This window comes from Tachysurus fulvidraco, chromosome 25 (genome assembly GCF_022655615.1).
Source record: "Tachysurus fulvidraco isolate hzauxx_2018 chromosome 25, HZAU_PFXX_2.0, whole genome shotgun sequence".
Lineage (NCBI taxonomy): Eukaryota > Metazoa > Chordata > Actinopteri > Siluriformes > Bagridae > Tachysurus > Tachysurus fulvidraco.
The window spans coordinates 6,159,540-6,184,551 of NC_062542.1; the positions used below are offsets into that span (position 1 = coordinate 6,159,540).

At 39.8% G+C, this 25,012-nt stretch overlaps 1 protein-coding gene across 1 annotated transcript in view; it reads right to left on the bottom strand.

The window, feature by feature from the left end:
- Positions 1-24,568, bottom strand: part of mindy3 (MINDY lysine 48 deubiquitinase 3) — a 37,546-nt gene extending 12,978 nt beyond the window's left edge. The window contains exons 1-11 of the mRNA XM_027174557.2: positions 23,963-24,568; positions 22,690-22,769; positions 20,342-20,402; positions 19,787-19,978; positions 19,136-19,187; positions 18,573-18,687; positions 18,397-18,470; positions 17,503-17,582; positions 17,169-17,239; positions 14,229-14,309; positions 464-536 (exon numbers count right to left, since the gene is read on the bottom strand). Coding sequence (XP_027030358.1) covers positions 464-536; positions 14,229-14,309; positions 17,169-17,239; positions 17,503-17,582; positions 18,397-18,470; positions 18,573-18,687; positions 19,136-19,187; positions 19,787-19,978; positions 20,342-20,402; positions 22,690-22,769; positions 23,963-24,059 — 976 coding nt within the window. The 5' untranslated portion in view covers positions 24,060-24,568. The remainder of the gene's footprint in view (positions 1-463; positions 537-14,228; positions 14,310-17,168; positions 17,240-17,502; positions 17,583-18,396; positions 18,471-18,572; positions 18,688-19,135; positions 19,188-19,786; positions 19,979-20,341; positions 20,403-22,689; positions 22,770-23,962) is intronic.
- Positions 24,569-25,012: the final 444 nt, after the last annotated feature.

Genomic DNA, 25,012 nt, shown 5'->3' on the forward strand with positions numbered 1-25,012 from the left:
TAATAATAATAATAATAATAATAAAAGCGTTTAAATTTATAAAAATGGAAATGGTGTTGGACTGTGTAAAACATGGTCAGTTGGTTGTGGGATCTTTGTAAATTGCCTTTCAACCAGAAGGCAGAAACAAAAAGACAACTCAAGTCCACAAATTTCTGTCAACACAATCGAGCTCTCTTTTGTCCGCTTGGGTGTCTATTGTCCTTGGAACAAAAAAATAAACAGGCTGAATGTTAGTTTTCCTCCATGGCTCTAACAGGCACAGAGATAAAAATAAACCCCGTATCTAGAGCGTTCTTCGTGCTATTAGAGCATCTCACCTCTATACATCTATCTTTACATGTCTCTTTCGTTTGCTCTCCCTCTTTCATTGTGTTTTCTCCAACTGATCTCTGGGGAATGTGACAAACTTGGTGTTCCTTCTTAAACACAAATGAGAAATGTTCCTTGGAGAACGTTTTACCTTCTGGATCGAAGGTCTGAAAGATTCTTCTGGCCTGTTCTGACGGAGACTCAGGGGCCACCAGAGACATCTCCTTTAGAGACAGAAAAAAGAAGGAAAAAAAAGAGAGAGGAGGCGGCTCATTAAAGATTTCTGAAAACTATAGGATGAGTGTATTAATCCATTGAGCCATGTTAGACTGGTCCTTATCATGATTAATAATGAATAAGTTTTTAATTTTCTATTACAACAGCTCAGGCTACAAGATTTATATTATTGCGCTTTATATTATTAACTGGGAACTTCAGACATGTGGGTAAAAGAATATGTGGATTTACTGTGAGATGTTTATTCAGCATTTCTGGAATAAATCTCTAACGACTAATTCTGGATTATGAACTAACTGCGTTTAAAACACTACAGCTGTTCACGGAGTCAGAGAGGACACTGTCTTATCACTGATTTGGAACGGAGCCCTTTTAACATCTTAACTGCGGCAACACGGCGGCTTTAGACAGCGACCAGGGACAAATCACTCAGGGTGAGCAACATTCATATGGTCTGCGGGTCGAAGACTAGAACAAGGGCACGACTTGATCTTCTGCACATTTATAATGTACAAGAATACTGACCAGAATGGACTAGAAGCTTAGACCGACAGGACGCGTCTTGCATGATCGCTTAACGAGTAACATGATAATTTAAAGTATTTTTTATTCTGCTGTACTACACAGAACGCTGCAGTTAAAAAAAGTGCTGAGTAAAAGCTTTAAAGTAAACACAACGTCATAAATAATCATAACTAGATTTCTGCAATGTTGATTTCACTCCACTTGCATTTACCATTTAAAAAAATGACAAACAATATAATCATCTGGAACTCATGAACTGCTAACAAACAAGCTTTCATGATTTCAGTGCAGATTGTGAAAAGTCATCAAGTGTATATCGATACAATCCCTTTTTTTCCTCAGAATTATATGTTGATTGGACACTTTTGGTGTAACCGAGTAAGAAATGTTGTACTCCAAAGTGCATGTCCTACACAAAATGCATAAAGATGGTCAGCTCTTGAAATATGGTATAATATAATAGAACCGATTTAATAAACATGTTAAATATGAGGATCAACAGGTTATATCACACAAACGTAATCATGCCAATGCCTCTGCTTCTTTCTCTCTTAGCAGATTACAGCACCTTGGGCCACAAAGTGTATAAAAGAACTGCAGCATGTTGTAAAACAGTGTATTCTTCCAACATATCTTTGCCATTGTAAGGGCAAAAGGATTCAAAATCATAGTAACACATTCTCGCAATACAGTGAAACTGGAAAAATGTGAAGGGAGGAAAGGAAGGAGGAAGAAAAAAAAAAAAAAAAAAACCACCACCACCAGCCATGATGGGTTTTCCTCTAAACCAAATCTTACCCAAGAAATCAGGTATCAAAACACACACTTTCCTCTCCGCCCTATGCTTCCTGTCTAATCGTTTAGGAAGCACATCGCTGTTTGTGAGAATGTAGTAGGGAAAGGTTAATGAATGACAAGAGGGTTCCAAGTCTCAAATTTGGCCTGTGTTCATGGACAACTCTTCATTCTAGTTGATCAAAACGTATAGGACTGGATTGAAAAAAGCAGTTTTGCTGGAGTTCCTCTGCTGAAGAGATGTTTCATCAATTCTTTTTTTTGTGTGTGTGTTCCCCAAGAAAACGAGGGGAAAACCCCCCAATATTCTGCTTATTTAATAAATTCGAGGCATTCTTCAACGTGAGCTTGAAACAAGAAAGATACGGTATGAGTGAGATTCATTCATCTATTGTATCCTATTGGTGGCTTTAGCTGAGCTCACGAACATTAGCCTGAGCCCACTACAGCGTCAGATTCCTGTTTCTGGCTGACAGGACTGGACCTGACGTACTCCTCTACTGTTGTAATGGATTGTGATGGTTTTCTGCCCACTGTGGTGGCAAAGAAGTCACCAACAACCTCCCAAACCTCACAGCCATGCCATGGCCATTTCACTGAGAGAACTGAGACTTGTTTCCCTTTCTGATGTTTGATGTAAACGTTGACCAAAGTTCTTGATCTGTAAATTCATCGTTCTATGCGTTGTTCTGCGGCACGTGATTGGCCGAGCAGACGTACACGTGCTCCTTGCAAAGCAGTCGTAAACAGGAGACTGCGAATGAGGAGAAAAGGAGATGAAGAGGGTACAGAATAGAAGACAGATAAGAGGAGGAGGTGACAGAGTGAAAGCATGGACAGAAGAGAAGAACAGACCAGCTGGAAGATGTTCCCCAAACACACACACAACTACACTCACTTGGAAAATGAAATGAACACCCAGGGCCAGCTGCAAAAAATGAACCCTTGGCCCATGGAGTAATGAAAAGATTTGTTATTTGTTATTTTTAACTAACATCTAAATGAAGTAGTGTGCATACAGAGGACGAGTATGCGAGATGATTAACATCCATCTCATTCAATTATTTGCTCTTAAACTCTCCTAAATGACAATCTTGGAAACTATTCTACTATGTCAAGGTACGTTTACTTAATAAGGGGAAAATTGAGAAAGAATTTAATCAGGACAATTTTTGGAAGAAAAAAGAAAAAACAAAAAAAAACCCCACACAATTATGTTTTTACACAAGTGTGACGTTTTTGAAATTCTGAATACGGAAAGAGAAAAAAAAACTTGCATCACATGACTGTTGTCTTGTTTGGAAAGAAATGCTCGTAACATTTTATTGCTGTTTACATTGCTGCTGCAAAACAACACGACCGGGTCTGTGATCAAACCTGCAGAGTCAGCATTAACAACACACCAAGAGACACACACAGGCACCTGGATTACAGTCTGCTCTTGTGATGTCTTGTGAACCTGGGCCTCGGGCAGGATGTCTGCATTGTGCAGGAATGAAAAAGAAACTGAAAAAAAGTGAGAATACTTCTAAAGATAATATATGAATAAATACAATGACAATATATGGGATTTTTGATACAGCGTTTAACCCCCGGGTTATCGCCATTCTAAACCCTGCTCCTTTACATTAATCATTTTCCTAACCTTCCTGTCCCTGCTTTCGGCCGACTGCAAAGGTCGTCTTTCTCCGAGAGCTAATGTGATAGCGCACGTGCCACAGAGGAAGATCTTTTTTCCAGAAGAAGAGTATACTATCTCTCGACACTTGTATGTTTAAGAGCACCAAAAGCACTTAGGCACCGTTTACAACCTTGCATTAACAAAAATCCTGGGTGATCAGCAGGAAGTAGTACAGGTGTCAAATTGGCTCAAAAGCTTCCTGTACATGCGTTATTATTGGATTACACAAACCTTATTGGTAGATGGTATGGGATACATACACACATCGCATTTAGACCGATGTTTCCTAGACAACAACGAAGGACAATCTAATACAGTCGAACACGGTTTGAAATTGTGCTGAATGGTAGAGCGCTCCATCAACAGGCCAATGTATTACATTGGATTATAGATCCATTCATCATCATCATCATCATCATCTCCTCATCAGTCATTCATTTATTAAAAAATATAAACGCTTGAAACGTTCCACAAATGAACACGTAACAAGATCTGTGGCACATTTCAATGGGGGGGATGTGGAAGCCTAGTGTTTAAGGTGTTGAACTCCCAATCGGAAGGTTGTGAGTTCGAATCCCTGGTCCATAAAGCTGCCACTGCTGGCCCCCTGAGCAAGGCATCAAGACTTCAATTGTTTAAAAAAATATTGCTGTATAAAAAAATGATAGATGTAAGTCGCACTGAATAAGGCCATAAATGTAAATGTTAGGCAAAGTTGGCTACTGGGTGAGAAGTGGAATAGAGAAATGTAAGTAAGAATCCAAAAACAAAATAAAACACAACACAGATTGTTAAATGGCTTATTATTTTAGGCTTATAATTGACTAAAAACCTGCCAGAAACAAAACCTGAACAGAGCATGTTCCACTGTAAGACAAAGTAGTGATTTCTGACACTCCATCTCCATCACCATATTTTGTTAAAAGCTTTTGACTGTAAAAGTAACTCACACACACATTAGATAAAAGCCAGCTCCATTGTGAAATCTGATTTGTATTAGGGAACAATAAAGATGAGGTTAATACCCTTAGCCAGACTCAGATTACACATAATAACCGTATGATGAAGTCATATAAAGTGCTTAATGCTTTTTGGGTACAGATTCATGAACATTCCTGCCTGGCTTTGTGATCGTCTGCAGCAGAGGGCCAATGGGGTAGATGTGTGGTTTGTGAACATGTTGCTGTCTGTGCTCGCTAAGCTTTAGTTTTCAGGATTGAATTGAACGAGGAGTCAGAGGTTCAGGAATCAAGAGTCTGGATTTTATTACTTTAACGTGCCCCACACACACACACACACACACACACACACACACACACACACACACACACACACACACACACACACACACACACACACACACACACACACACACACACACACACACACACACACACACACACACACACACACACACACACACACACACACACACACACACACACACACACACACACACTTTGGAGACTGCTGTAGGAAACCAAGAGGCCATAGAAGGAGATCAGAGAGGCAGGAGCATGTACGGCCAACATAAGCTGCTGACCGAGCCTCAGAAATATTCTACCAGGCCAGACACACACAGGCAGACAGACACACACACACACACACAGACAGACACACACAGACAGACACACACAGACAGACACACAGACAGACACACACACAGACAGACACACACACAGACAGACAGACACACACACACACACAGGCACACACACAACACAACAGGAATGACAGACTAAGCGATCAGGAGAGAAAAAGAAACATCTATTTGAGAGACACTGACACTTTCACTCCACGTTAACTAGTCCCTAAGCAAATAATATCATGCAACCTTTTTTTAATCCTAGGTAGTTAGTACCATTTCACTGCAAAAGTATAGGAAATGGCTACTATTGCCCTCAGACTTTGGTTTTGTTTCCAGAACACTGGTATTTTCATTGAGAAAACAGGGGAACTTGCATCTTTTCATTCACATAAACTCAAATAAAAATGGGTAAACCAAATAAATCGTAAAGTACAAAATAGCCATTTTCTATACTTTTACAACATAATCAATATAAAATAACATTTACTAGCCAGAAACAAAAAGAAGTGCCTCATAGTTAACGTTACCCTGTACTCTTCTTGGAGGGCAGGACAGTGGCATGGAAGGTAAAAGTGCTGCTGCGTTGACTTTGTGAGTGTCCTCTGGACTGTCATGGTAGAATTATTGATTAAATACAGGAGCAAGTCTACATGTTGTGGATTGCTAAAAGTAATGTGAAGAATTCATTGGTTTTATATGATCTAGAAAGCCGCATTTCTGTCTGTATAAAGCCTGACATATGGCAGTGCATGTGCAGGCGCCGCTCATCCTTTCATTCCTCCATTAAAACATGTTGGTGGCAGCATAATGCTATTATATAATGCTTAGATATGATATACGTATTTATAATTATGAACTATTTTAGTATAAAAGTATAGAAGCATGTACATTAATACCTACAGCATGAAATGCATCCATACTCTCAATTATCACTTGACAATTATCACTCATGAAGGAAAGAGAAAGAGCGTGAGTCATTGTGTGAGTGTGTGTGTGTGTGTGTGTGTGTATGGTGCCCTGCAAAAAAAAATAAAAGTCCTATCAACAGATTTCACATCTTGCTCCAGGAGACTCAAATCAGTAGAAAAACATTGATTTGGCTTTTGTGTAGTTTCTTTCACTCAAGAACATAATTTTGACCCGGCAACAACAAATGCAAGAAAACCCAAAATGGGAAAAAAATAGGAAGCGTTTTGGATACATTTTTAATGCAACCGTTGAATGTAAAGCCCCAGAGACCTGAAGAGAGAGAAGCTTGCCAAAGCTTTTCACAGAATGATGGAGTAACTCCAGGAGCTCCAATCGAACAAAAAGCAGCATCTTGGTGGTGGACGAGTTTATCCTTAAAAGGTAACATAAAATATTACACAAGTGAAGCTGCGTGTCTGACAGAATGTACATTCGACACACTTCAGCCGTCTGCACAAACTCAAAACCAACCTGATAAAGCCCAGAACCTTTCCCCCATGTAAACATCTGAAATCAGTATGTACACAGCACAAATTCTAGGCATATGGTCAAGGCTTTTGACACAAATAAAAGGGGATAAACGCCTTAATTTCATTCTGGTAATAACAGAACCATGATATTTGTAGTAGCCTTTCATTAGTCTCGTCAAGACAGACTTCTAGCTGCCTCCACCGAATCTGATAGTTTTTGTCATGTACTATGGCTTTAAAGATGCAGATGACCAACTACATACTCTCCGAGATACGTATGATGAGATCTTATGTGAAATTGATGCTATGAAGAATAAGGGGGAAAAAAGTGAAATTAAAAACAGCTCAGGGGACATTGGGTATGTGTCAGAAATGACTGGATAACTTTAGCAAACTTTGTAGACATTGTTTACTTCGCAATGGATGGTATACAACTGGCAAGACAATTCCAGAGTGGACAATTCATAAATTTACACTTAAAGGTGGGGTCTCCGTTGTTTGAAAGCCAATGTTGACATTTGAAATCACCAAAACAAACACGCCCCTAACCCAGATGGGTCCCACCCATGTATTTATAGCTCCGCCCACACATACATACGCAACCCAGGCTACTAATGGAAAGAAATGTGCCTTTATCATAGCTGAAGGGAAGAACAATACGATTGCAGATAAACAAACAAGCAAAAATGACACACAAGCATAATCATGCAAAGGACGGCATATATTAGTTCTGTGAAACAAACCAAAACAAACGTTACTGACCTATTGAGAAGGAAAAAAGCGCCTCGGCGTCTTAAGTAAAGTCATCTGCATATTCACAGATTGGAGTTTCCCGAGTCAATAACTCCTGAGCTAAACGCCGTTACTACAAAAAACGTGGTTGTAGCTCCTTTCTACATTACTACGATAGAAAAGAGGTGTTATTTGTGTAGAAACTCCAACCTGTGAATATGCGGCCAACTTCCCGCTCCTTCAGTTCTCTCCAGCGCTGGAAAGCTGATCCTATATTAACACGTCCTACTTCTTGCCTTATCGTAAGCCTTTCTTTGCATTCTTTCTTTGTTTTTATCCTCCATGTCAATGTTAAAACCGCTTTCTGCTAATGTCACACATGAACACTCTCTCCGCCACATATTGACAAGACCCGCCCCTTTCTGCTCACTGGCTACACGTTTGTTTTGTATTTGTTTTGTTTGTCGGCCCGACTCAGTTTTCTGAAGCATTTCTCAAACAACGGAGACCCCACCTTTAACCACTCGTTCTTGCGATATCATGCTAACAACAAATCTTGGATGGATGGACAGTCTGACAGACAAAATGAAAAGTGATGTCTGAACTGTTTAGTCGTGGAGGCATAAAAAAAAAGGCAAATACGGTAATAATATACGGTTAGAGAGCTAGATAAGGACACTGATTTAGACTAGAAAAAAAAAAAAAAAGAAGATCATTAAACATAGCTACGTCCCAAATGAATATTCTCTTGTAATAATAAGGAGTTGGTGAGAATATTGATTGATCGATCAGGTACATGAAAACTCATCTCTACCCCATTAAAGAATAACAACAGATCCGTCATAGTATTCACCCGCAAAGTAATTAACCTAAAATGTCTTGTACTAAAGCATCCTCCGACTTCTAGCGAATTTATGACCCAAGCTAGTAAGGATATCTTTAATAGAATCTTTGTTAGATTAGCACTCAAAGGATTCCATTTATGAATGGAAATATAGAGTCTTGTTAACCCCCAAGGGTGAAGAAGGGAGAAAATTGCATTTGTCGATTCCACTCTGGCTGTAGTGAAGGAGTATCACAGCCATTTTGACAGCTGATATCTGATTACTGGTGAAATGGACCGGATTAGACTAATGTACAATTTGCTAAAACCATTTAACATAATATTTACAGAAAGATCTTTACACAAATAAATCTCCAGAATAAAAAAAAAATCCTTTTGTATTGTTTGTTAGAATTGTGCCACGTCTGTTGGGTTTTCCCAGACAAATCAACCCATGGCTACTCAGAGCGACCACTTTTAATGTGTCCGCATCAAAGCAGTGGCACGGCTTTGTTAGTCATAGAGCTAATCAGTGACATCTTACTATCCAGTAACCCAAACTTTAGCTCTGAAAAGAGCTTTTAGCAAGCCACCTTCTAGCAGGAAACATAAGCAGTCGACAAGTGAATGTTTTAAAACCTGATACAACACAAAGTGACATGGTTGACAACATGAAAAAGCTCTAAACTCGCTAGCTTACTCAACCTACCTCTCTTAGCTAGGCTTACTTGTTAACATTATCTCGGTTTCTAGCTCATGTCACACACTGTATTCACCCTGTCTGGCTCCACTTCAATCTTTTTTTCAGCATAAGGATCCTCGTAGCGTGCACTTTTGAGCACCCTTTGTCGAGGATAGTATTTGCTCTTAAGAGGTGATTTTGGGCTTTTATGTGTTACTAGACCCTTGGGTATTGATATGGATATAAGAACATGGTTTGGGTCAATGAATTTCAAGTTGTTACTAAGAGACTGTGCTCCATATATACGAAAAGATGAAGAGATGCCAGTTGGTGTGTAACTGAAGAGCTATACGGAAAGATGATTAATGAGACGTCAGTCAGCACAATAGCCTTCAGGAGCCCTGGAGTCTGTGTGAAGAACCTGAAACATGTCCCACACACTGGGAATGAAGAGATAATTTTACGCTTCCTGACCTACCCTTTTAAGTTTGGGAGCATGTTTCTGAACCTAGTATCTTTTTTTCCCCTGACACGTTCTAAGCAGGTGCTGACATTCTCACATGATGCACGTTAGGTTGCTGAGAGGGCCAGAAGAGCACTATGAGAAATATCAAGGTCAACCAGCAGACAAAGGACATATCATACATCATACCATTTTAACACCAGTCTGTCTCTTTAGCTGTGCCTCCTATATCGGTCCCCCTTGTGCTGCTCTCACCTGACTAGTCATGGACTCCACAGACCTCTGAATGTGTGCTGTGGCATCTAGCACCAGATCCTTGTAGTCCTGTAAAATATGACCTCTATGAATCAGACTTGTTTGTTGCTTGATCGAACTGACATCAGGAGAATTTCGAGGCCAAGTCAACTTTTTAAACTCTTCCTGAAGTCATATACTGAAAACCATTCCTGAACAGTGTTTGCAGTGTAGCCGGGACCATTGTCCATCTGAAAGAGGCCACTGCCATTAGGGAATTTTTGTCTACAACATTGGTAGTAGTGATGGTACATGTCAAAGTAAAATCCACATTAGTGTCAGGACCCAAAATGTTACAGCAGAACATTTCCCAGACCATCACACTGCTACTGCTGGTCCACCTTTTTATTTCCCCATGGTGCATCTTGGTGCCATCTCCTCCCCAGGATTTGATGTATATGCACCTAAGCAGCCAGAGAATAGAAATTAAATGATCTCAGACCAGGCCACCGGCTTTCATTGCTCCATGGTCCAGTTTTGATACCTACATGCCCATTGGAGATCAACATAGAAAGGCCATGCTGCCCTATAATAGGCAGCATTACCCTTTTCATCAGCAGTTTGTGGTACAGTAGCTTTTCTGTGGGACAAGAGCAGACTGGCTAGCCTTTGCTCTCCAGTATGCAACAAAAAACCTTGGGCACCCATGAACTGGTCACCGATTGTCCTTCTTTGGACCTCTTTTGGTAGGCACCAAGCACTGCATATCATGAACAACCTGCAGAAATGTCACGGTCATCCATCACGGTTTGGCCCTCGTCAAAAGTTCAGTTCCTTACATACGGCAATTTTTCCTACCTCCAACAATTTGAGAGCTGTCTGTTGACTTGCTGCCTAATACATCCCACCCCTTGACAGGTGCCAATGAAATGATATAATCTTATTCACTTATTATTTGGCTGCTCAACCCAGTAAGTCAGAAAAACAGAGACCAATCCGGAAAGTCATAAAAATAAATTCTGCTCAGACATTAATCATAACGTTAGTATACGTATACCTTTGGCCATGATTTCACTGATTGAGCCAATTTAGTATGATCTATCTGCCTTCATATTAACCAACCATTCAACAGCTTGTACACATGCACAGCTCTGGTATGCATGTATGATTACTAAAAGTCAGGGCCTAAGCAGGAAAGACAATGGAGTGGAGATAAATGGTACGGAAAACAAAACAAAACAAAACAAAAAAAACAATAAGAATTAAGATTGAACCCATACCCAAAAAAAATAAAAATAAAAAATCACCAACGAAAAGCAGAAGAGAAGGAAATGAGGGATGTGAACCTCATCGTGGCCGCTCTTCCAAGAGAAGATAGCATAAAACAACACGAGTGGAGAAACGGATGCCAACAGTGGCAGAACAAACATGAGAAAGCAACCTGGACTACATCTTTGTGTCCATTTCAGTTTGTGTGTGAGAGAGTTCAGATCTGGAGTTTGGTATAAACAGGAGGCCTCTGCATCAAGACACAAGGATCACATTACTCTTCATTATACACAACTATATTTACCTTGCTGGCGTGTTAGAAAAAAGACCTATTCCATTACACACTGCCATCAGTGTCTGTTCTCAGTGGGCATTCTTTCTCCCTTTCACACACGGTTTCATCTTTTTTTTTTTCAGGGCAGATCATACCTCTAGTGTCCGATGTTTGTGTGCGAGTGTGTGTAGGTCTCCTTGTGCCACTCGTGGGACCTCTCAGAGAGGTCAGCTGTGTATTCTCCGTTGCTTTTGTGTACGTAAATCAGATAAGAGTGGAACACAAACCCTATTAGAGGCTAAAAGCAGAGGCATAAAAACAGCAACGTGAGCTCCTGTCCGCAGGGAGACGGGCATAAAACCCGCATGGCCATTAAAGGCACCTCTCTCACCCGCTCACACACACCTTCAACACTACACCCATCAGCAGTGAAACCAAGCATCCATCAGCATTAGAGCATAAAGAGCATTAGGAGGCAGCTCCCTAAACCTGGCAAGGCACTCAGCTCAAAAAGCCATTAGGAGCCATCTCGGACGTACACCTTTAACCTGAATATCAGGAAATGGTTGTGAAAATCTAATCCAGCAACTCAAACCCCATTTAATCTCCAACTATGAGAACTAGACATTTAATACATACAATATACATTTAAAGCAATTGCCTCTGATGCAATCTGTACATATGCTTCCTTTAATTTATGTTCAATACGTCCGGCAAGCAATTTCCTCTTTCAGTAAAAGGTTTTTATCTACTAATATATATAATCCTATAAATGCATAATTTATTAGTAAAAACATTAACAGCACAACTTAACATCAGCATATTGGATGGACCACATGGTGCCTCAATGAGACCAGTTTCAGCTTCTTAAAATACCTGGAAACAGTTTTTAAATTTCAGTGAGTTTGGCAGCAGTGGAACCCAACGTAGTCTTCTGCTATTGTTGACCATCTGCATCACTGCATTTCGAGATGCTTTTCTAATCAACACGGACTTGAAGAGTGATTACTTGGGTTACTGCAGCCATCGTGTAAGCTTGAACCTGACCATTCTCCTCTGTCGTTTCGTCTGCCTTCAGAATGGCCAGTCAGACTGCTACGCATGAAAATCCCTGAGGATAACAATTAACTAAGCAATCCAAACAAATACTTTCCTGTCAATTATGAATCATTGTGTTTTATCATGTATATATCACCAACTAAACGACGACTAAGTAAGACAGAGTAAAAAGATGGGTTTTAATTCTAGAGTTAGTATCAAGCCTAAAAGTCAGAAGCGATCGCTTCAGCGTTCACATCTGGCTGTAAGCAGCGTTCAAGAAGAATCCAACCTAATTAGTCTACCAGCCTTGGGGTGGGTTGGGGGGAGGTTGGGGTGACGGCTAACGGCTCTGTTTAGGGCAAGACTGAGAGCATTTCCGTGTCTCGCAGAGATCAGCCGAGTGGCCCTGGAAGTGTCTCTGGGGATAAAATAAGCCAGATGGCTATGAAGTTACACGGCTCTGGGGGAAACAGGTCAGCCTTCATAATGCCAAAACCCTTACACGGCTCACAGAGGGCTAGGTTTAGCTTAGCCAGAAACTGAAACTTAATTTCAGATTCGTGTGCAGGGATTATACAAAGTGTCAGCTTTTTGGGTGTCAGATCATAAGATGGACTAAACAAACGGTGTGGAGACGTTCCGGGCTACGTGACTAACATCGAAGAGAAATCTACTAGACTATTAGACCGGTCGGTCAGAAGACATTATCATAAATTCATAATTCAGTGGTGATCATCTCTCAGGTACAGAGTGATGTGGATGACTTAAAGGCCACATGTGACTTAAAGGCCAGTACATTACGGCTGCAGCCACACTGGACTATGGAAAAGACGTACAAGCACAAGCTAATGTCCTGCTGGCACTACAATTACCATATTAACACTACAAATCACAGTCACAAGGAACAAGTTGCTCATAGTTTGCCTCGTGTGTGTGTGTGTGTGTGCGTGTGTGTGTGCGTGTGTGTGTGCGTGTGTAGCGCATGTAACTGCTGCCTCATTGTTTTTAAGTTCTGTTCTCTTATGTTTTTCTTGCCTCATGCTCATTAGGAAATCTAAAGCTACAATCATTTTTTTAAAAAAAAAAAAGCCATATATTAAAAAAAATAAATAAATAAAAATGAAAAAATGAAATGAAAACAAATCAGGCAATAAAATGGTCGAAAAAAGGGGGGGAAATGTGCATACACTGTTAATCGATGTTCTTATTCCAATGTGTTGTTGGGCGGACGACATTTTTTTTTTTGAAGAAACTGCGGTCTCTACAACATCAACATTAGATTTTGAATTATTAAGACATGCTAACCCACTGAAAAGGTGTTGAAAAGGAAGATCTGACATCCGATAAACCTCTCACAAAAATTAAACAGACAACACCCCGTTTAATCTCGCTCGGACTGACGCAGTGCATCGTTTATGATGCTGTCCATAGCATAAATCAGTGTGAAGCTGTTGCCTGGATTGGCCACTTGATCATAAATATATGGAACAATTCTTGTGAAAGCCGTATGCAGGTTACTTCATGCTATTAAACACAAAAATATCCCCATCCATAAGCACACACATTTCAGAACAGGTGCTAGAATGATAAAGATAAGTAAGACACAGCAGTGTGTTTGTGAGCAGTTCTCACATCAGTCAACAGGTCCTTCATCTAATGCATTGCTATTACACCAATCCACGTTCACACACGCTGACTTTCTTCATTACAAACACTTCATAAATCCCTTCGCCCTGTCTGTCGGGTGTGCCAAACCCTACGGCATGCTGAAAAACCGGCAGCCAGAACCCATCACGCTGGATGCCTTATAAGTCCAAAAGCTTTCTCGATCTCATTTGATCCACAATCCCTCCCTTACCCCCCCCCCACCCTTTTCTCTTAAAAATGTGTACAACATTAAATCTATTACGAAGCACATTCTTGTGTTCTTGAGCTTTTTACTGTGTACGAAGAAAGAGAGAATTTCTGTCTACCAGAAAGAGGGAATTAGAGAATGGATGACATGCGAGTGGGATGAAGGAAACATATATATATCAAATTGTTGTCTTTTATTATATCTCATGTGTGCATGTACACCGGCAAGCGGGTGATCGAGAACACGAGAGTGCGAGTGGAAGATTTCCAGCAACTCACCTTCGTGAAAAACACAGAGAGATGGGTCTCACTGCCAAGGATCCATATAGGGAACTTTGGAGATTTGAGACATGATCCAACCTGAGAAAAAAGGAGTAGAGGGGAAAAAAAAATAATAGCGTGACTGCCAAAATAGTTGTTTTTTTTAAAGCAAGACACAGATCTACTGTACAGATGTACTTGGGATTGAACCTTATGTCAATACGTTATTCAGATTAAAACAGGTCATTCACTTTTGTTTGATAGTTTGAGGAAAACTTCCCAGGATTTTGTTGCATTGAAACCACAGGTGGGCATTGTAAGTGGGATTGTGATCGTTGATGTCCGAGGGCAGACATGTAGACTCTCTAGTTGAGACTCATTATGAGTGATGCAGCTGAAGCTGAGGAACTGACCAAAGTTCACACACCATCCCTGAAAACCCTCGGCATTTAGTGACACTGCATCACATCCTTAATATGAAATGATGACTGCTTTAATTTGACAATTTTCAGCTTGTACATTTACAATGATCTGTTAGCATACACTTTCATCCAAATGGTATATCGTATAAACATATTTTGAGCCATTAACACACACAGTGCTGATCGACACACAACACCAATACCACCATCACATACGCCCGAACATCTCACGCATCAAATAAGCAAAGCAAACTTATTTGTGCGTTTGAGGATCCCGACAGCGTTTTATTTCATAATGGAGTGTGCATAATCGTTCCGAGTCGCTCGTACTGGACTTTGTTAAGCTGCGTTTCACAGCTAAAAAATAAAACAAGCCCTAGAAGGAAGGAAATGCCTGGCTTCGCAGTCTATCTGAGCACCAACAGAAAACATACTCACCGTCTGGTGACATCCGTGAGTCACAACAGCCGAGCTGTGTTTATAATGCACAGATTTTCTTCGCTCTAAATAATAAAATCTAATTGCAGAACTGTTTGTGGGCACCCAAAAACTTGGCAAACTAAAATATCCAGAGCAATGCATGTTTACATGTAATCCAAACCAAATGTACGTGCATTAATTGTAGTTACAGTGAGGTCCGGTAACCATGGTTACGCCATAATTGCAAATAAAAGATAACGGCATCAACCTATAACCTTACACACAAACAAGTTCTGGGCTGCACAAATCTAACCGAGCTTCTTCTTCTATTTTTTTTTGTTCTTTTCCAGTGGAGTCAGCATTTTAAGAGGCACAGAGAAATGACATACGAGACATGCCTGTTCTGCTGAATAATCGTGTTTATGGTGTGTTTTCCAAACTTCTCAGGCTGAAATCCAACCTTGTACTCAAACATTACTCTGCTGATGGAGCTCCATCATCACTCCTCAGGTAGGCAGTTACCCCAGTTTAGGTTACGTGCATGCTTCAAAAAAACCCCATATTAAGAACAGAATGAATATTGTAACGGGGGCTCGTATGCTTCTAAATATGAGGTGAAACATTCCTGCTGACGTCCACTACAAACACGGAGAGAGCGGATCCCGAAGCACTACTCGGTTAGGTGCCATTCCAAATAAACCGACTCCTTAATTAACGCTCTGCATTCAGCTTTGTACTTCTCTTCTCAGGTTAAAACAATAACGCTGTGCTGAATTTGGACTCCAGAAACGTTTCATATCCTGAAACATATTGGTGTAGATCATGGAGCTCTGGAGAAGTGCTGAACATATGTTAAATCTGTGTATATGGACTGAGGGTTATTAGAAAATGGTGCTTTCTCAAGACTATCTTTCTTTGTCGTTGAGATGGAACCATTAAAAGGGACACATTGTACAATGAAAGTTGCCTGTGGTGTACCTTAAATTAGCTTTTTTTTTTAGTAAGTCAATCTGTGGTCAACCTCCTGATCAGTAGCACAAATCCTCTGAGCCAACACATTTATAAACATTGGACCGAATTTGATCGAATCTAATATACGCTTCTGTAAGTGAAACAACTTTGTTTGACAGATGGACATGGAGAATGTTTATTATAGTATTCAGAGTTTCTGCCAATCCGTTCCAAAAAGCTTTTCCATCAGTAAAATAAAATATATCTTGATTTCATGCCTCTCACTGCGATTTGATCACTTTACTTTTTAACCGTTCTTCATCTCGGGTCGTTTATAATATCTCGAAACCAACAGTATAAAAGAATTTTATAGCGTAGAGTCTACTGTTAACAATAAAATAAACAAGTCCTAAGTTTTCAATTGTGTACGTCCTGCGTTTGGTTCTCTCGTTAATTGTCCGTTATTATTTTTTTTCCAAACCCTGTAATTTGAACACTGTGCGAAAGGACTCTGTAAATTCAGATCATTTTTGTTGTCTTACGGAATACAAGCTCTCTGTTTTGACCAAAAATCTTGAAGTGCACGTCTGTAACAGCGCGGACAGACTGATGTGTGTGGCTCATTAAAATCCAGTGTGATCGCTGAGGCTCACTGTTTTGCTGTGGTTGGAAGTCACTGTAGTTGGCTGAGGTTTGAATAGTTGAGGGTTCGACTAGAGAGCTGTAGAAGCAGGGCAACAGTGCAACCACTAAACTGTCAACATTCTGAATGGAGAAACATTTACATTTAGTGAGTAGTAAGTGGTTTAAAGTTTGCCCAGACTCAAGATATTTTTTGAAGGTTGGGGTCAGGTCAAATCTTGCACAAGCCAATAGAAAATTAACCTTCAAATAAAACCTAAATGTTATATTTAACATTAGATACCCGAGATATCAGAGATTAGACATAGCTATGTGCCTTTTTTTTTATATTATTAATGGAGCAATAGTGTTTTTGAAGTTACACATAGCTCTATTATTTTCACATATACTTTGTAAGGTTCCCACGATCTGCTCGGTAGAAAGGATTTGTAAACATTGTGCAAGCAGGTTAGACCTCAAGTTACTAAGCCCTGTGTACATAACACATACTACACCATACCCCCCATCAGGTGTGTTTTCGTACCTTGCAATATCGTAGCGATTCCATTAGTGTGAGAAAACCAACAGTAGTCTGTTCATGGATCCCATGAAGCTCTGTAGGCAAAGAGAAAAATAAAAGTCGGTCTAATGAAGTCTAAAAAGGTCTATTAATCTATTAATATAAACTGATTTGGAACAACTGATTTATAAACAAGAAATTTGGTTTACTGTTATTGAAGAGAGAGAAATCAATTGGAGGCTCAGAGACCTAAATCTAATAAAACCCACAATGTTGTACTACCACCTAGTGGAAGGGTTCGTACATAAACAAACGATGGCATTGGTGAGGAGTTTTTCAGAAGCAAAGATTTTCTTACTCATTCCTGAGCATTCCCTGTCTCCATCCCAAACGTTTGACACTGCATGTCCCGTGACCAGCAGGTTGATCAGGCTTTGACTAGAGAGTGGGAGAGAAAAGAGGACCACTGCTTTAGTCATCATAGTATACAAATAAAAAAAGGTAAAAATCAGTTCATCCGTTTCCCTCGTCATTATCAGAAGGAAATTACATTTTCTGTTACTAAAAAGCAAAAACAAACAGCAGAAAGACAGAAGTTTAAGCCTATGTGGTGATCTAGCCCATATGCCTCAAGCTTCAAGTGTTGTGCTTTCTGAGATGGTTTTCCACTCAAAATTAAGTTGCCATAGCACAGCTCAATCCAGTCTGGCCTGTTTCCTCTGACCTCTCATCAACAAGGTTATATATCTGATCACCTTTAGCACCTAATAACACTTTGTTAATAATTAAGCCAGAAAAACTTAGTAAATATTTGCCTATGATTTGTTTTCTACGGTGAAGAGTAAGATTTTTTATTTTGTTCTTTTCCTTCTGCCCCCTAGTGGACATATCCCTCATTGCAAATAATTCAGGTGATCGCTGTAAGAATAAAAAAAAAAAAAAAAAAAAAAAATAATAATAATAATAATAATAATAATAATAATAATAAAAGCCTTAATTATTACATATACCTTAAAGCACAGTGAAATTCTTTCTACACATATCCCAACATTGGAAATTAGGGTCAGAGCCCAGGGACAGCTATGAAACGGCACCCCTGGAGCAGAATGGGTCAAGGGCCTTGCTCAAGGGCCCAGCAGTGGCAGTCTGGCAGTAATGGGGCTTGAATCCTAATCCCCTGATCAACAAACCAGAGCCTTAACCACATGAGTCACCACTGCCCTAAAAGCTCTGACTCCTTGCATTTACATACCTGCCGTGGCCATACACAGGGTCAATAAGTGGCTCTGAAGTGTCCTCAATTTCATTTTTTATATTCTCAATACCCTGTAGTTAAAAAAAAAAAAACACACAGAATGAGTACATACACACTTGCACATGCACACAAACTGGTGACATAGATTAGAAATTAACTGAGCAAAGTCCTACCTTTGTAAGTATTACTGAATACAGGAAGAGCAAGACTCCAAATTTATTCCTCCAAGTGTCGTACAGTGAGAGTATTAACTCCTTCAGCTCTGCAACAGTCTTTAGTGTCCTTTTACTATGAACGAGAAAAACAAAAAACAAAAAGACAGATTAATAAGATTAGTGACGTACCTTAAACGTGAATACATACAAAGGCTATACTTTTTTTAATCTGCCATTGATTGAAGAGAAACAAGCAGACACGATGCCTGGAAATGTCAGACCACATTTGACATTGATCCACATTTGAACTACTGCTTTATTATTTACCGTAAGGAATAAAACGGAAAAATGAGTGGATGTGCTTTAATATAAAATAGTCAAGAATTTACAACATACATTTCATTACATTACAACATAGTTCCATTCTTATCCCTTTGTAGTTCTATTTAACATTACAGAGTGTCTGTGAAACAAACGTGTTAATTATAAGATTAAACACGCGAGTTGTTCGGGGTAGATTTTTCTCGCAAGTACATAACGTTTGCTGTTTATGTTTTTAGTAGTTAACAGTGTGCACTTACTGTACCATGCTGTGAAACCGCTCAAAGCCAAGCTCCTCAACAGCCAAAGCAGCTACATACACAAACACAGCAAAAACACAAAACACATTCAAATATATAAAGAATTATATTAGAGAAGAAGATAACTTTGATAATGAGGTGCACAGAACACAAGCACATTAGGATTCAGAATTTCAGACCAGTCGTTCTTCCTATTGGCTTTAAATATGAAATAATATTTCTAATTCTTGTGTGTGAAACATAGAATTAATTTTAATTCAACTTATGTAATTTTATTAAATTGTGCCTTTGTCTGCCTCAATCCCAATCCCCCTCCGCACCCCAGCGTAAGCAGCTCAACAGAGGAAGAGCAACATTTCAGCTACAAATTAAAGTGGCATGCTGAAATCCTACATATCTGAAAACATTTCCTCTAAACTCTCATCTGTTGTCATGTGTCAAATGGTATCAGGTCCCTCAGTGACCTCCTGTTGTATAAGAAGTGGGTAAAAGCTGGATCCTTTCTTCTCGAATGTTACATGTATATACGGTGACACTGTACTGTACACAAATAAACAATGTGACAGGTTTCTGATATTTTATGTTGTGAGACCAAATGATTTGTGATACAGAACCTGTTAGTACAATCACAAATATTAAAGCGACTCTCACTTGGTTGCTGCTGCTGCGTCTGAGTGTTCTGACTGGATTCGGGTTCTGTGTGGTCTTCAGTGATGTCCCTGTTCTCGTCTGTGGATTTGGAAGGAGCCCACGTGGTCAAACAGAAGTTGTGGGTCTTGCCGATGCAGGCAGACACCAGAATCTCAGTAAACGTTGAGCACAGGGCCAAGCGCTGCTCTTCCTCTAAACAGAGAAATCATCTTCATCAGCTTACCAGATTTAACACTGAAGAGTTAAGACTTTAAGGTTGAGCTATACAATGACATTATAATGCTACAATTAAGTGATACTTGAATGGCTCGTATAACAAAAGAAATGGTCACAAAGCAGGTTTAAAGGAATCCAGGTCTAAATTTAGGTCTAGATTAGGCCATAGCAATATGAAAGGAATAGCAAGATCATGATAAAATGAGTCATAGCAGTCATCAGCTCTGATTCTACGAAGCAGATTTGACGTTTAAAATCTTTATAAAGAACTTTTTTAAATCAAGACTGACGTCTGAAAACGATTCAGGAAACTGCTCAAATGCATTTCAGAGCACATACCAGAGATATTTCTCCAGTTTGAGCTCTCCAGGTTGAACAGGATGTTCTTCAGCAGGAAAGCCTAAAAGTAAAAGACAAATCCACATTTAAGAAATGTGGAAAGACAATTCTATTTGCTCTAATAGTGGGCAAACAAACATAACTGACGGAAAGTACGATTGGTTCTCGACTATGGCCTTTTACACCCACTAGAATAAACTGGCGTGATCAAAAACAAATGCAAGGTCACCTGGAGTTTATTAGACAGCGTAGTTGCTCTTCACTACACCAAAGAAAGCCTTTCCTTAATGTTTGAGGGCTCTAAATTTAGCTGTAAATTCAGGTAAAACAACTGGGGATAAAGCAGTTTTAGACAGAATGCCATTCATAATTTAGAATCTGGAGGTGAAGAAAGCTGAATTTCAGGCGTACTTAAATTTATGTCCATCTTAGTCTCATTTTAGCCTAGAAGAACTGAAGCTGTGCTCTCCTAAGTGGCACGGTAACTAGAATATACTGTGAACGCGTGTGTTTGCACAGTGACCAGCCCATTAGCAGCGGGAGAGGAGAGGGCATTTATTTGATATAAAACATTAATCATGGATGATATGTGCTTGGCTGAACAAGTTCAGGTTTCATGCGACCATGTAGTATGGCATGTGTAAACTTTGCTCTCTAGCAGAACTGCATAACGTAATACGTGAGGTGACATTAATGTCAATCCAATGGAGTCAACATTTTAAGGTTTGTCATCATTAAACAGAATCGAGCACGGGTGCTTACCGGGCACTTAGGTGATATTTTTCCTTTATCGACATCATAATTGTAGTTCCTGGAACCACGATTATTTTTATACATCATTTTGAAGACACTTTTACTCGTTACCAGTAAAACACGGCCTGGGATAACCCTTCTCATGGTGCTATTTTGAAATTTTCTATTAAAAGAACACCTATAAAACGTCTCATTTGTGCACTTATCCAATCGGATAAACATGTGGCATGAGCAAAATGTATACAAAGGTCAAGTAGATACAGGTCAAGAGCTTCACACGAGCTTCACACAAACATCAGAATAGGGAAAAACTGTGATCTCGGTGGTTTTGACCATGGCATGTCCTGTTTGAGTCTTCACACAAGGTGTCCAGTGAGTGGCAGTAACACTTTGATGATAGAAAAAATCTGAATTTTACACATACTCCTAAAACTGAGGGAAGAAGAAGAAAACAAACAAACAAACAAACAAACAAACAAACAAAAAACCCTGATGAGCTCAAAGGCAATTTAGAAATCAGGTTTCACTTCCATCAGTGAAAAACAGGAAGCTGAGTCCATAGCTGGAAAGCCAGAAGACCAAACAAAGTTTGATGTAAACATTCAGGATTTTGTTGCTTCCTTGACTGATTGAATAACAGCATAAATATGCAGGTTTACCTAATAGTTTTGTCAGTAAGTGTAGACCTATAGGATTTCATGAACTTTTGTCTGTATCCCTCTAAAACCATATTTTATAAAAACAGCCATTTTTGTTTGTGTGTCAGAATTCAGCCATAGTGATCACCACACCTTATTTTATTTAGGTAATAATCGAACAACTGGGGCAAGTCGTGGCCTAGTGGTTAGAGAGTCTGACACGTAATCCTAAGGTTGTGGGTTTGAGTCTTGGGCCGGCCACGTCTGAGGTACCCTTGAGCAAGGCACCGACCCCCCAACTGCTCCCCGGGCGACGCAGCATAAATGGCTGCCCACTGCTCCGGGTGTGTGTTCACGGTGCGTGTGTGTTCACTGCTGTGTGTGCGCACTTTGGATGGGTCAAATGCAGAGAACGAATTCTGAGTATGGTTCACCATACTTAGCCGTATGTCACGTCACTTTCACTTCACTTCCACAATGTTCTTCAAGATCCTAAAGTCTCCTAATGCTTTAAATTTATTCATATAAAGAGTAAAACTTTGTTGCACCACTGACACTAAGATTAAGTGGCACTTACATACTTTACAGATGATCACATCATCGGTGTTATCTAATTTTCCACGAGTGTTATCTAATTTTCCACGAGTGCTATCTAATTTTCCACAACTATACAAATAATGACCCTGTTTATAAAAACAAACGTGTGTTCATTACCATTACACTATCAAATATGTTATATTTCCCTCAGTCATTAAGTACCTTAACAATAGACATCGCTGAGTGTTATTTTGAATGTTTCTTGACATTTACATTTACAGCATTTGGCAGACATGTGTGTATTATGACTGTTTATGTTTATGTTGTGTGTGTCAAACAAGAGCAGTGTTGTGGAAAAGAATTTCCCCATTGGGGACAATAAAGTATAAAGTAAAGTAAAAGTAAAGTATATTTATTAACCTGCACAGGTGCAATCACAGCGCATGGTCCACCTTCAAACTGCTCCAGGGCACTGTGCTCTGTCTCACTGAAGACAAAACCTGCAGGGAAGAAAAAGGAAGATATATTTCTTCTTCAAATCCATTTACAATCCAACGCAAACACACACGGGGAAATCCAATCCGATCGCACTTGATATAAGCGGTGTATGCTAAGTAAGCAAGTGAACAGATTTTCACAGAATCATACAAATGCAACATTTAAAGAAATCTTTGTACACCGTTTTTGAATTTCTGAGTGTCGTGGGATGGTTTAATACTCTGCAATAGCGTTACACTTTACTGTGTTGGCATACGTGTACGAGCACTTTACTAGAAATGCAACACTAATACTGTGTAGGAAACCCTTTGCTCTCAGCCTCAATTACTTCATGACATGGATTTCTTAATGTGTTGGAAACGTTCCATTGAAATCCTGGTGCATGTTGACATGAGTGCACGTTGACAATTGCTGCAGATTTGTAAACTGCACATTCATGCATTCCAAATTTGTCCAGTTTGAGATGACTTCTGATTTGCGACACGACGCACGTCCATGCTGAAAGTAGCCCTTAAGTTCATGGGTATGTTGTAGTCGTAATTTTATGCACATAGTCAGCAAAAATATTCAGATAAGCTGTCGGATTCAAACGATGCTCAAGGGCCCAGTGTGTAGTAAAAAAGGATTTCTCCAAACCATTACACCACCACCACCGTGCTGAACTGTTGACTTAAAGAAGGTCAGATGAATGGACTCAATTGTTTATTGACAAATTCTGACCTCGAACATTGCAGTAGAAATCAGCGTTCATGAGGGGAGGTTTTTCCAACATTTAGCTAAAACAATTTGTTAAGCTTGTGTCATGTCTGTTTCTGGTTTTCACTGACAAGTGTTGGATCTTACTCAGTCTTCATCTGATATTCTTTCCTAATCACCATGATTGCACAAGACTGGTTATTGAGTTACTGCAAAAACTCTACTCTGTTGTGCAAAGTGAGAAGTTTCCGAAATACTCAAAACAGCACTGAGGTCAAATTTTCTCGTATGCTGATGCTTGACATACTGTAAATTAAGCCTACATGATGATTTTATGCACTGCATTTCTGCTGCCTGAATAAATGAGCAGGTTTATACGTGTTGTTTATAAAAGTGGCCCACGTGCGACACGTGATTCCTTCACACACGACGTGTTAAACTCACGTGTTATTTCAACAGGACGACAAAACACTTGTTAAAGCCATATGAATCCGCTTACCTTGGGTCCACCTGCGAAACAGAGACGCAGACACGCCGCTGCTGCTCGCCTGTTTGCCCCACACCAGCTCCAAAACATCTCGGTTTAAATCCGACATTTTATTTCTCCTTCTTTTTTCCTCTTGCAGCTTTAAAACCGCGCGTGAGCTCCGCACGCGCTTTGAGCTAATTTAGTTAGCTTACAATCACCTCAGGAAACTCATTCATTAAGCGTTAGCTGTTTGTAGCTAACGACCGGTTTTGACATTAGATATACAGGTTGTGATGATAATTCGATGTCACACGAGTCTCTGCACCATAAATATCACAACATGAATAATCATAAGTAAAAAAAAAAGTGTTACCTAACAAGCTAGCTTGCTAAATACAATAGCTACAGCTGTTAACGTTACTGTGTAGTTAGCTTCATGCTAAACTAGTCATTCATCGTTAAACCTATCCACAACAGACAGCGGTAACGAATATAGCGTTGGTGTAGACAAATAAATCGATTTAGACACGATATAGTACAAGGTTATGGTCTGAAATACTCCAAGGTGTTGTGTCAGTCATTTTTATCTTCTACGTCCATTCGGTTTATTTACTACGCGACTCGATTACGTCACTTTATGAATGATTGGTTCAAATCCAGAACGTTCCGATGACGTAGCGTGCATGCGCGCTCATTGGCCCGTTCAAAAGTTATGCTCGCGCTTATATGGGGGGGGGGGGTGTTGCCATGTTGAGGAAAATGCAGCGGAACATGTGTGACAAAATGATTTTCAGTGTAGTGGACAGGTACAATATATAACCAAAGTAGGTAGACTCACGACTATCTTCTTCTCCACAACGAATCATCAGTTTCCACCTAATACAATCCTCGACTCTCACACCAATTAACTTCATGTTCACTTCCAGCATTTGGCAGACTTTATCCAGAGCAAGTTACATTTATCTCATTTTAATACAGCTGAGCAATTAAGGGCCTTGAGCAGACCTCCACTTTTCTAGGTATTCCTCCACCTCCTCTCTACTCTCGATACAGATCACAATGTCATCCTTAAACATCCTT